Below are 13,702 nucleotides of genomic sequence, written 5' to 3'. Positions count from 1 at the left end.
GTCTGCAATGGAGGCGCTGCATCTGTTTTACCATGTGTAGATGCTGCAGCAGAACTTAGAAATAAAAATGGCCACATATTGTATTAATATCCAGCACATTGTTGAAAATTAATGAAAGGGGAAGAGAAAAGATTGTGTTTATATTCAAATGTAAGTAATTCTAAAGGGACTGAGGAATGGGTTTAGTGTATATAAGGCAGTTTTCAAGTTGAAAATAAACATTAATAGTTTTGGTTCCTTAACATTCAAGAGAACAAGAAAACAGCAAGAAGAAGAATAGTAGTAGGGGGTGTGTTTAACACTCTGAGTGCGCGCGCATGTGTTGATCAGGAAGGAAGCTCTGGGTCTGAACTACTTCGAAAGCATATTGCGTTTCCTGAGGCCCCCAAATGGCCACTTCTCGCTTTCATTACTCAGAAACCTTACATAACTGAACTCACACAGGTTATATTTGCGAAATAGATCAGTATAATTAAAATCAGACGTATATCGATCATCGTTTGGCGTATAATACACGCTATTCCTCCGTCGCGTGTGCGCAGCGCCTAATTGAGCGCGTGCTAATCACATCTGACTAGCTTCTCCGGTGAGTCTATTTATTTTTAATACATTTGAACACTCTAATGTTGTTTTCTGTTGGTCTTTCCCCTTAAAATGTTCTTTCGTGTTATTTTGTTGTCATTGTGTCCGCTTCTGTGCGTTACAAGTCGTTTCAAATGAGCTAACGAGGCTAGTGTTAGCATAGTGGCTAACAGCAGCAATTTATTTGGATTTACGATAACATTGTGTATTTTGGTAGCATAATAATTAATTTTTCATTTTTATTTTGTAAATAACGAGGTAATTGCTCAGCCAGATTTGTATGTCTTATTCTGACCTCATTAAGGTGGATAAATATTATTTATAATATCGTTAGTTATAACCATAAAACAATCCTCAATGCGAATGACTAACGTTAGATCAAATCGAAGTAACAGTTGTGATGGGACTATTGTACTGAACTCGTTTTTTATTTCCACCCTTACCATGAAAGAAGTGAAAACGAACGTGTTTTTGAATGTGTCATAAAATGGCTGTTTCTTGGCTTTTGCATTGAGAGTTTACCTTCTCAAGAATATTGTCTCAGTCTAGTGAGCTGGACAGCAAAACAATACCTAGACGGTATTTTGTGTGTCTCAAACCCTAGTAAATTGGCTATTGAACTTCTCGTCTAAAATGCCGTCCACATAGACGGCTCACTAGGTTTTGAGACACCGTCACTGAGTGTCCTCTGTACTGATGATTTGATCAATGCACATTACCCCCCTAGTATTTCCTGAATAGATTAGAAACCAGTTGAACCGGTTGGGTCGGACTTTTTCTTACCCCAAAAGACTGGGTGAAAATTGCTTTGCAGTTGTTCCTGTTCCTTATTTGACTGCCAAGTGCATAGACATTATGTATACAAGTCTTTCATGCTGCATGGCACACCCTGATCTCTATCCCACACTGAAATACTTCATATCAATTAACATGGGCATCTAATGTTACTAGATAAATGCAACGCACTGGAAAAGAAGGACCTGGAGTTGTTAAAATCTCAATAGTTAACCAGCCAGTGTAAGCAATTCTGAATCTGAGCTATATATTCTTCAGAAATGAAAACAAGAGTCTATTGTATATATTACAAATAAAGTGTTTGAATGCGTCATTTGGTTATTGCAAAGGACTTCTGCAAAATATGCACAATATTATAAGGAAGTGTGATGGTTTTGCATGTTTATGATTATGAATCTGAAACTATTGGGTCAGTTTTTTTTGTGGTGTCATGTGTTGCATTATTTCAGAGTTGTTTTCTGTTAATGTTTGATTTATCTGGTCAACACTGTACACCGAATTCATCCATAGTGGGTCAAGGTAAAAACCTTGTTTATCAGGTAGGAAACCAAGCACGTATGTTTTAAGAAAAAATAATGTATTGGAGTTGCATCAGTTACAGTAAAGGAGGAGTTAGTTCAGGAGACCGTGATCAGTACTGCTGTAGTTTATTGGAGGGATAACAGTAATCTATAAATAGTCGATACTATGTTGTAAAAACATTTAAAAAGTAGATTATGCCCAAATCAAACATGTGAACAAAACAAAATGCAACCATTAAGAGCAATTTACTTATTACTATAATGTCATTAAAGTCTTATTTTTCTTCAAATATAAAGGACAGGACAGATTCTCATATTATATATTCATATTAGGGATGTCAAATTTCGATTATTTCCATGATCGATCGTCGTTTAAATTAACGATCAATTAATCGATTAATCGTTAACCATAATACTGCAAAATGAGTCTATTGTAGGCACGCAGTCAGCGGTATGACAGGATGTGCAAAAGCCACACACACACACAAAACGCTCTCACTTGAATTAAAGAGGTTTTAGTCTGAATAAAATGCTAGTAGCAGGATTATAAAATGAATAGATGCGATTATGATCATTTGATAAAATGAAGAGAGCGCGCCATACTTTTGAGGTCATTTTACTTTGTTGACAGTTTCCAATCCCGCACGGAGAACGCTGAACGCGCCTCTTTAAATGGTTTTGTGGTGCTCGTTGTTGTATTTTAAAGCACAATTGCAATGTTTTCAACTGACATTATTGTATAAAATTATCCGAAATGTGGAGCGCGTGTGACTGCGCTGCACATTCAGTGAACTACATCGGCGCTGCTGCACCAAAACACAGTTGCTCACATTAATTTGATCCTGCTGGATTCTGTCCTAGAAAATGTCAGATTTTTAAAAATCCGGCATACAGCGCATTAGATCGTGACAGTTCATGCGTGCAGACGAGGATGAGCGAGCGCGGCTTTGGCTAGATTTATTTGGAGGTTATTGCTCATGTCTCATTCGGCACAAATCGAAATGTTTCCATATTCGCAATGTATTTGAATGTTAAACTATTATTTATAATGTAAACTAGGCTTGTACTTAAAACGCATTCGCATATAGACGGAAAAGATGATCCTCTTCATATGAGCAAAAACGTCCTTGGCATAACAGCAGAGTGGACCGGTATACTACGGCCTATTTAAACTGACCAGTGTAACCTTTTAATGTTTAGTTGACATTTTATTTTGATAATGAACAGACTGCGATGTAAGTTTGAATCGCTAGAATATACGTGTGCAGCAGGCTCCGGGGCGATCGAAACAGCTGAGACATTAAAAAAAATATATATTTTCCGCAAAAGTGTTTACTTTCATTTGTGCACACTCACAATAAAAACAGAAGATTTGTGATCTTGTAAAATAAAGCAAACAAACAGAATGCGTTGTCATCCTTTTTTTTTTTTTTTTGTGAACTTATGGAGCGCCCACACTTCTGTTTTAAATCCGTTAATCTTAATTAGCCTATTTAAGTCGGATATATTTCGCATAGCCTATTTAAAAAAAAAAAAAAACATGAAAACAAATTGTTATTTTTATGTTGGGCCTATTACTTAGTAGGCTATAAATTTTCCTTAAAGCATCCTATTTTGTCCCAGGGCTTAGAACCTGTGCCCTAGTCAGGTCCATGCAGAAACTTGTGAACGATGCTCGGCGTCACCGTTTAGTGACAGCAGTGAATGCTCCAGGAATGTGTCGGTCACAGCGCCTATTAATCGCTGTTTTGAATCCAGCAATTATTTATTTAGAAATGATAAGATCTGATTATGACAAGTGTGGTATAAAAGCTTTGTTTATTAGAGGAATAATAGGTTAACTGGAAAATGTTAGATCGTGACCATGCTTTTGGACCCCATAGTCTTCATTTACGCGGCTTTGTTCTGGTTTGCCGGTTGGTCACGAATTTCCACAAATTCAGTATATTTAGGCATTGTTTCTTTTCCTAAATCTTCATAGTCTAACCCTCTAATTTCCCAGGTTTATTTTATTATCTTTCGCTTTTAATAACTGTTTTCGCATCTCTTACTGTGGTAAACATGGGAAGGGAAATTAAAGATTTCATGAATTAAGAATTCGTTCGATTTATTAATTTGTTCCCTTATTTCACTTAAATCATGGGTTATTTAGGGAACAAAATTAATGAATGCCGCTCGCACGTGTTGAGTGCGCATGAGCCGCACGCAGCCCAACATTGAATCGGTTAACCGACCATCGATAGCCTTAATCGATTGCATCTCTTATCGACAATTAATCGATCATCGATTAATCGTTGACATCCCTAATTCATATTATATAAAAAGATTTTATAAAAGATTTAATTAAGTATGACCTCTTTTATTTTTTTGAAGAAATGTTTTACACCACTGCAAATTCACGTTGAGGCTGCTTATTTTTGACCAGGAACAGTTTCACAAGGAAGGGGGGGAAATCAGCAAAAAAACAAAAACAAGTTGTAGCAAAACGGCAATTAAAAGTTTGTTGGTTCTTCATTAGGGTTGGGTATTAATTCAGATGTCTCGATTCGATTTAGATTCATAATTCTCGATTCGATTCTCAATTATATTTTTTTATGTAATTTTTTTTTTTAAATATAATTTCAGTGAATATAGTTTTTATACAAATTCTATTGAAATTTCAAAAAAAATTAACAGTAAACAGCAGTTTACAGAAATTAAGGCCTGTACTTTAAGTCTTTTATTTTTTGTATAGTGTCCTTTTTTAAACAACAATAGGGCCATATAAAATTTTCTTTTTAATTTCTGTTAATCAGAGGAAGGCATAAAACAATTCCGTTTATTCTGATCAAATGAAAAGTCCTTTTTTTTAGGTTTGCTGTTAAAAAGAAAACAAATGTGATTATTCTTTAAAAAATAAATAATTATTAATATTTATTTGTAGTAGTAGCATTATTACATTGAGTCTTAAGACTGCTAAATGTTAACATTTTTTGACAGTTTCTTCACATTTAAATAAACTTATTTCGACAATTTGCCATGAGGAACTTGTTTATGTGGTATGATGGTAGTTTTGTCAAATTAACAATAAAATGCTAATTAAGTGACTCAGAGTAGCTGGGGATGAAATTAGTGTATTCATATCATCATAGGGAGACGACAGGCTTCTGTGAGCATCCTCTGCACTTGTGTAAACAAAACAGCACTTTGCACCATCCACCATTTATTACAATTCTTCATATCAGTTATTGGTCATGTAAAGAGGTATTTCACCCAAAAATTCATATTTTGTCATCATTTACTCACCCTCATGTTGTTCTAAACCTGTGAGAATTTCTTTGTTCTACAGAAGACAGAAATTCATGCAGGTTAGGAACAGCATAAGGGTGAGTATATTATGACAAAATATTCATTTTTGTGCGAACAATACATTTAAACATAAAAATAAATATTGTTAAATCTGTTTTGCAAATGACAAACAGGCAAATTACGTGTTTTTTTTTTTAGCGAGACTTTTTTTTTTCATAAAGGTTTAATTTTTATTTTAAGGGGCCTTTTCTCCACATTTCTGTATTCCTGTATAAGAGTGACAGCCTTGTGTTCATGCAATTTTTCTCTTTTCAGATCCTGTGAATATAAAGATGTCCAAGCCCCCGAATTCTGCTTCCCGGTCCCGGTCCAGGTCTAGATCACGGTCCTACACACGGTCTCACTCGAGGAGTCATTCCCGTTCGAGGTCCAGAAAGCGTCGCTACAGGTAGACAGATAGAACAGATTCCAGCCTCTTCCTTTGCAACAAAGTGTTAGTTAAAATAGCATTTTAAAACAGGAAATCTGGTTATTTTAAACTGCTATAATGTTATAGTGCCGTTTAGAAACAGCTGCCTCTGAGTGCTTTGTTCTACCCTTGACTCAAAGTCAATGAATATTAGAATAGCACGAATATAAGATAACATCGTTTCCTGATGGTTGCTCCTCCTCGAAGTCTTTCTCTTCTTTTCTAACAATCCACCCCTTTTTCTAACAATCCACACGTCTCCTGTGTGCGCTAGGCTAGAAACGGTTTTCTTTTCTTAGTTTTGACTACCTCTTTCCACTGCATGTGGCTTAGCATGTCGTTATGATTCTCGGTAAAATATATTCTTAATCAGTTTTCCAATGAAAAAGCACAAAAGGTAAGACATTTCATGCTAGCAAATGTTTGGTTTAGTCTGGTAAATTTGGACCATGGAGCTTGTAGTTAAGCTCTAAATACATCTAACTTTATGCATCACCAGGTTTAGGTAATGAATTCAAGTTGGATTTTCTTTTTAATGTGAAATATTTATATTTGTAGTTTCAGAAGTTTGTGATTAAGACATAATTTTAGGCAGTGTAATATTTTAGTCAGTGGTAAAAGGGTTGTAAGAATCGCATCCGTTGCATAATTTATAGGAAATGATTTAACACTTTGTCAAGGGAAGGACTTGCTCATTTGCCATTTGTGTGATTATTGATTCTGTAGCGCCAGCAAGTGGTCATGAATCATAACTGCAATCTTCCTCTCTTTTTCTCTCTCTTATCTTCCTGTATTCCTCTCTCTGTACTTTGAATTTCCATCTCATCCTTTAGCTCTAGATCAAGATCCAGATCGCACAGCAGGGAGAGGAACTATCCTTCCAGAGATTACCAAAACAATCGTGGGTATAACCGGGGTTTCCGTGGCTACCGGAGACCCTTTCAGTACCGGCCCAGAGGGCGTGGCTATTACCCACGAGGTAACTATTATAGAGGTGGCAACAACTATGGTTACCGTTCCAACAACTGGCACGGCAATAGAGACCAGCAGCAGCCATACGACCACTCACACAGCCCTAGGAGGGGGCGCTCACGTTCCCACACGCCACGGAAACGATCAGCAAGCCGAAGCCGCTCACGCCATTCCGATAGATCATCCTCTGTGCGTTCCAGGCGCTCCAGCTCTTCCTCCCGCTCCTCGTCCCCACATCGACGCAACTCTAGCGCTGGACGACCCCATTCTAAAGATCACAAAGAGAGGGGTTCACCAGGGGAGAGCAAGAGAGCCAGCAAAGAGTCATCCAAGCATACAGGAAGCCCCCCAGAGGAATCCAGTAGCAAGTGGGAAAGCCTAGCTGAATACGAGACCAGCCCCAAACGCAATGCCCCATCTGCTGGTGGTCAGACAGAGGTCAAAGTGTCCATTTCTGGAGGTTCCGGCAATGGTGGACCAATGTGGCGAAGCATCGGCCCTGCCAGTAAAAGTTCACTGACAAAGACGTCAACCTCTCCTGGCTTCGGGTTCTTCACAAAGGAAGAGGTGAAGACCGAAGACAAATCGGCCTCCATCTCTACCGCTTTCAAAAAGTATGTTTTTTTGCGTTCGATTTTTATGTTTTCCCTCTTTCTTTTGTCCTCCAGGCAGTTTTTAATCAATCATCATTCTCTCAAATGTGTTTAGTCCTTGTACAGCGACAAAGATCCTTGGAAGAATAGAGCTTATAATGGAAACCAATTTCAAACTCAAATGTCACAAATGGGCGTTTACCTGTGCTATGAGGTTGTTTGCAATCCCATAATTTAGGAGATAAAGTTATAATGATGTAAGTATGGAATAAAAACCCATCCTGGTCAGTCGTGTCTGCATTGCTGAAAAGTTGAGCCATAAGTTTGCGCATGTCTTAACTGTTGTTTGTTGTAAGTAACCTTTCTTATCTTGCTGTTAAAGGTTATGCTGGTTGGAAAATGTAAATGTTTTTTAATACAATCTGCTCCTTGTTGTAAGAAAGTATGATTAACTTGTGATCGTTCACCTCAGGTTTTTGGCAGAAAAGAAAAAGCCCTTATCAGACAGGGATAATAGCAGGGGTGAGACTTTAAGCTTGGGAGACGCTGACAGTGAGAAGAGTGGCAGTAAGTTGAGAATGGTTTTCGACGCATCTGAATCCGGCTATGATGGCTCAAAGACGGACAAAGGACTTCCGTTTCTGGATGCCAAGGAAGAGGAGTATCGCCAGGAAATGAAAGACAGGAAGACTGAAGAGGAATCCAAGTATAAGGACAAAACCATTGTCACAATGCGGGACTTGACCGAAGAGCGCTTCGGGAAATGGGATGACTCCATCTATCTGTCCAACAAAGATTCGTCAAGAAGGGATGAAGATGTTGAGGAGGAACTGGACGAGGAACTTTATCGCAGTCGCAAGCATGCTTCTAGAAAAGAAGAGAAGGCCTCCAAGAAGAAAGAAAAGAAAAAAAGCAGGATCAGCCCATCTTCTCCATCACCATCGAGAGTATCGGAGAATAGAGGCAGGCCACTGTTTCCAGCTGGAAGAGAGGCCTCTCCTCCAGCTAAATCCTCAGCGAAGAAAGACCCCAAGTTTAATTTTAGTATAAAGGCATTCACTGATGATGGAGAAAGGTATGTATTTGAATTTACATGTAAAGATGTCTTCAATTTATTTATTTTATTATCATTCTTTTAATGTCATTTGTGACTCTCTCTGCTTTCCCTCAGCTCATCAGGTGCATTAGCTAAAGAAAGACGTTTGTCACAGGATCTTGTGCCTCCTGGTAAAAAAGATCATGAGGAGTTTCGCTCGATTTTCCAGCATGTTCAGTCTGCTCAGCTTCGCAGGAGCCCATCAGAGCTATTTGCTCAACATATAGTCACCATAGTACATCATATTAAAGGTAATTCCAGACTAAACCGCTTGTGCAATGCTTCATTTTAATTGTTCACTATGTGCTTCAAGATGCAGACCTAGGACCTTTTTTGGGGGGGTGAACTTCAAATAATTTGGCTTCATATTTGAACATTTGAGTATGGTGGCATGCAAGAAATGACCTGTTTTTCTGTCTTCTGAATGCAGCTCAACATTTCCAGTCATCTGGATTGACTCTGAATGAGCGATTTGGATTATACCAACGAAAAGCTGCAGAGAAGGAAATGATGAAGCCGAAGAAGAGTCCTGAGATCCACAGGTAGGTGTATTTGTGTTCTGGTCTGCATTCCACTCATGTATCTCCAAATGCTTTTGTGGATCATTATGGATAAGATAGCTTGTTCCTCTCTTACTCTATTTTTTTGCATGCTGTTCCACAGGCGAATCGATGTGTCTCCCAGTGCTTTTAAGAAGCACTCTCACCTGTTTGAGGATTTCGAAGAAAGCGGCTACAAGGTGACAGAGAGAGTTTTCAAATCTGAAATTCCTGCCCAAATGTGTACCAGCTGAAAAAGCAGAAATGTGCTATGAGATGTATAATGCTAATGCACAAGAACCCCAAACTCAGTCTTGTATTACTGAGCATTACGCTCTCATTCTCCAGCGTTTGTCATATGATTAATCGTGGGTACATACTTGACCATACAAAATGGCTAATCAAAAGGAAGTGACAATTGATCCTGTGTCCAAGCCTTTCACTGGACCACTAACCAATGCAATAGTAAGTATATCTCCTCGCAAATGTGTTTATAAAACCAAAAAAAGTGAGGCTCAGAACTAATCAGTATTGGGAAAGCATGGAGCATGCTGCTTTCTCATAAGAATTGTGAGTTTTTTGTTTCGGTTCAGGTTTTTTTGTCAGAGTCTCACTTTTTAATAGCCGTCTGTCACATTTTCAGTGGGTGAACACATTCGTACTTAAAATTGCACACATTTCATTGGTTTCATGAAAACTTGGCCAACATCAGCCAACACTGTAAAGTCATAGAGGTTGACAAAAAAAAAAGAGGATTGAATTGAAGTCATTGCTAAAGATTGCCAACAATTAGTTTTTCTGCTGGTATTTAACTTTCATTACCATAAGCATCTGCCACTTCAGTGTGTGGTATTTTCTTCTTGTGCCTAGTTTAACCCTAAATTAATAATAAATTCATATTTAAATCATATTAAAGGGTTAGTTCACACAAAAGTGAAACTCATTTTCAAGTTTGTGTAACTTTAAGAATCTCTCATGTTGCTTTTGTGCAAAGAAAATGAATGAGGATAACTGCTGTCGAGCTACAGAAAACAATAGAAAGAAGTCCAAAAAATAGTCAGACTTAACTTTCATTGATTGGAAAACAGATTATTGAGGGGAAATTCTGTTAGACCTCATCTTTTATGAAAAATAAGAAAGTCATACAGGTTTGTAAACACATGAGGCAGATGATGAGTCAAAATTCTTGTTTGGATGAACTATCATTTTAAGATTGAAATTTAGTTGAAATCACTTATTTTTAGTTGTTTACATTAATAATTCTGGAAAATGTGTTAATTCTTTTGGACATTATTGTGTCTCTACAGGATCATGGTAAAAGGCATGACGGCGATTCATTGGACCTCCGGTTGGATATTGAGCGCCGTAAAAAGAACCCTAAACGAGAGGGGGGCAAGAGTTCAGCTGGCTCACGCACACCCAGCCATGAACTCTCCCCTGACAGGTCCTCCAAACACAAGAAATCAAAGTATGTTCGTCAGTAATGTTTGAAGGGTGCTCAAAAAAAAGTCTGGGTCAAGTTGTTTTAATCTTGTGCTCATTTTCTAGATTATAATGATTTGATGATTGAATGTTGATTTAACTTAACAGTTTTCATTTACAGTCTAAAACTTTTATTCATAAAACACTTTATGTAGTTCGTGTCTGGGAGGAAGCTCTGTATAATCCTTTTTTTAAAACATTGTTTTAAATGTTGCATACCTCAAATTCCTGTAATTCTATGATTAAAATGTTGTAATTCTGATTCAGCCAAATGTACAGACTCAGTTTACATTTTGTAGATAATTTGTCATATGTGGTCTATTTATTTTTTACAACTTTGTACAAATGTAGGTAGTTTTTTCTTAATATGAAGCTGACTGTTCAAATTCGAACAGGTCACAGTGTCACATCAGTTTTTCCTTCTGTTTAACATAATAGTGCAAAGATGGTGTTACATTGTGGGTTAATTCTCATACAGCTCCCACAGATGGCAAAGTGGCTCTGATGTAGAATTTAAGTCCAGCCTAAAACCTTGACCTAACTTTAACCTTTTTTAACTCTTCTCCCTTATTCTAAAGGAAAAGCAAAAAGAAGCGAGACCGCTCTCCCTCCTCCTCCTCATCTTCCTCCTCCTCTCCCTCCCCTCGTGTGTACAGAGTGAAGGAGTACCATCCGGAGGAGCACATGGAGGGAGGAGGGAGTTTTAACAAGGCCCGTCTGGGGTCAAGGGACTACCCAGGGCCCATGGATCGCGGCCCCCGGGACTATGAGGGCCACATGGACCGGGGTTATGAGAGGGGCAGAGGAGGGTACGACCGAGGAGGATATGACAGAGGTCATGGGGGATACGATCGGGGATTTGTTGTAAGTATCCTATAATTCTCTGTGACATTGACCTATTGATCATTGATGAGATACAGATGGAATTTGTTTCTTGATGTATTTATCATGGATTAATGTCAAACTTCAAAGAAACCTCGGTATGCTGCTTATTAGGGTTTGGTTTTCTCACAAATTCTGTGTCAATGGTTTAAGTTTTAAATTATTTAATTTAATTATTTAATTATAGCAAGGAGAAGTATATATTTTTCTGGATTTTGTTTCATGATTTAATACAAATGTATTCTCAATTGTAGTATATATAATTATAATTATTTTTTATTTTGTTTTATTCAAATTGTTACTTTTGGGATTGAAAGTAAAGACTTTTCAGTTTCAGTGGGTATCTGACGATCGTTTTTTTTAAAGTGAAATGGTAAAATTAAGTGAAGTTTTGGATTGTTTATTCGTCCAAATTTTTACAAGTTCCATGATATTCCACATTGTAAAGTAAATTTTTTTTGTTTTGTTTTTTTTTTTGTTTTTTTTTTACTCTTTCCATTCCGTCCATTTTTATATTTGTGTCCTGAATTCGGTCTCCTATATCTCAGGTGTTTCTCCTCTATTATTAGTTTATATGCTTTTTCCTTGTATTTGTTCTTTGCAGCCGAGAATGAGAGGAAGAGGATGGAACCGGGGAAATTACCCAGGCAACAACACCAATAACCCTCCCAATATGGGTGGCCCCTCACGGCCCCCAGAGGAGGAGAGGGACCCCGAATACACCCCCAAGAGTCGGAAATACTTCCAGGTGTGCCAAAAATGATCTTAGAAACGCACGTGCCCCCGTAAATGACACATTCAAAACAAAAGCTGGTGGTTGGTTGATTCGTATGTCACTTTAAATGAGCAATTTTGGGACAGTATAAGCTGCATAGTGGCCACTAGGAGAGTTTAAATATACGTCTCTCTCATTCAACTGCAGCATGATGACCGGGACAAGGAAGGGGAAATGAAGTGGGTGGATACTCGGGGGCGCGGCAGAGGGAATTACCCACGCGGCAGGGGCACCTTCATGATTCGCAAGAGCAGCGGCAGCCCCAAGTGGACCCACGACATGTTCCAGGGCAATGCTGAAGAGGGAGACATGGGAGATGGAGGCACAGACAAAGACGACGACAAGTCTGGGGAAAACCCTGCATCCAAGCCATAGACTGATCCGCATCATTTGTGTCCGTTCTTCTGTCTCTAGCTCATAGAGAGCCCTTGTGAGCAAAGCATCCTTGTGTGTTCAGATGTTGGACAGAAAAGCCCCAAACGGTAGAGCCATGTCATTTATAGAAACATACATTTCATTCAATCATTTTTTTTCATGTTTGTTTTCGGGGTTTGTTGGAGGTGTTTGAAAATATAAATTCAGCCATTCACCAAATTAATTCATTTTCATTTAAAAAGTGCAATAAATCTGTGCACTTGTGCCTTAGATTTAACTGTAGTTTTATGATTCCTTTTTTCCCTCTTTTTTTTTTTTTTTTTTTGCATGTAAGTTTAATGTATACATGCTGAAATCTTTTATATTTCTTCCCTTTTGGTGTATGGTTCAGTCTCATTGGAGCATATCCCTTGTGGACCAATGCACTGTGTCCTGGGCCGATATTCTCCAGAAAATTGTTAAAATTGTACAGATTCATTCTTCCTAACCCATTGATTCTCATCCAATTTAATTCATATTCTTACCTTAAATTATGCCACTAATGACAAAAAAAAAAGTCCAGTTTGTGAAGCATAAAACTTTTTTTTTTTTTAATTTTGAGCAACAAAAAAAGCTCATTATTGATCAGATTTTAAACGGTAGATAATAATAGAACATGCAAGATGAAGCTTTTAATGATGCATTTATTGCATTATTGTGTTTATCAAACAAATAGTAAAATAGTTCATGCTGCATGTTTAGATTTTTCTTCCACTGATCTCTGTACGCTGGGCTGTAAGGATGTAACTGGGGGACTCGGCTGTGCTCTTTTCTGCTTTGTGACGTTATTGTAATGCTGTGACATAACGTTCTGTTAACATTTATAATCTGTTAACTGTGCTTTCAGTCTCCATGGTGAATTTGAAATAAAACCCGTCTTCATTTTGTTTTGAATTGCTTTGGCCTTGTCATTGGAACAGCTGCTCTCAACAGCTGCAGCCTTTTAGTGATTTTTATGAAGAGGTATACAGGTTTCACAATGTGATGTGAGCTGTTTAAGGATTCAATTCACAATGTGTTTACATTTACATGTATTCATTTAGCTGATGCTTTTATCCAAACTGACTTAGAATTGCTATGTCAGAGGTCGCATGCCTCTGGAGCAACTAGGGGTTAAGTGTCTTGCTCAGGGACACATCGGTGTCTCACAGTGGATTCGAACCTGGGTCTCTCACACCAAAGGCATGTGTCTTATCCATTGCGCCAACATCAATTCTGAAGACCATAAACGGCTTATTAAAAGCAATTTTACTGTGAGTTTGGTGTGGACCCTAATAAGTGAGCAGACATTAAT

The 13,702-nt window shown here is 38.0% G+C and overlaps 1 protein-coding gene across 2 annotated transcripts; it reads left to right on the top strand.

Annotated features, from left to right (window-relative positions):
* The first annotated feature begins 302 nt into the window (after window positions 1-302).
* On the top strand, window positions 303-13,302 carry LOC127935456 (thyroid hormone receptor-associated protein 3). Of its 2 annotated transcripts, none has more exons than XR_008148091.1 (11): window positions 303-586; window positions 5,502-5,634; window positions 6,489-7,241; window positions 7,693-8,295; window positions 8,392-8,567; window positions 8,747-8,858; window positions 8,980-9,055; window positions 10,163-10,323; window positions 10,916-11,201; window positions 11,824-12,035; window positions 12,142-12,283. XR_008148091.1 is itself a non-coding variant. In XM_052533338.1 (11 exons), exons 2-11 carry the CDS (start codon window positions 5,519-5,521, stop codon window positions 12,367-12,369), a joined length of 2,655 nt encoding a protein of 884 aa, XP_052389298.1. In that variant the 5' UTR covers window positions 303-586; window positions 5,502-5,518; the 3' UTR covers window positions 12,370-13,302. The 2 variants fall into 2 exon arrangements, 1 of the variants encoding a protein (XP_052389298.1); XM_052533338.1 differs by having other exon boundaries at window positions 11,824-11,967; window positions 12,142-13,302.
* Window positions 13,303-13,702: the final 400 nt, after the last annotated feature.

Source organism: Carassius gibelio, chromosome A19 (genome assembly GCF_023724105.1).
Source record: "Carassius gibelio isolate Cgi1373 ecotype wild population from Czech Republic chromosome A19, carGib1.2-hapl.c, whole genome shotgun sequence".
Taxonomy (NCBI): domain Eukaryota; kingdom Metazoa; phylum Chordata; class Actinopteri; order Cypriniformes; family Cyprinidae; genus Carassius; species Carassius gibelio.
Note: the sequence above shows the minus strand (reverse complement) of the source record. Positions and strands in the feature narration are given on the sequence as shown.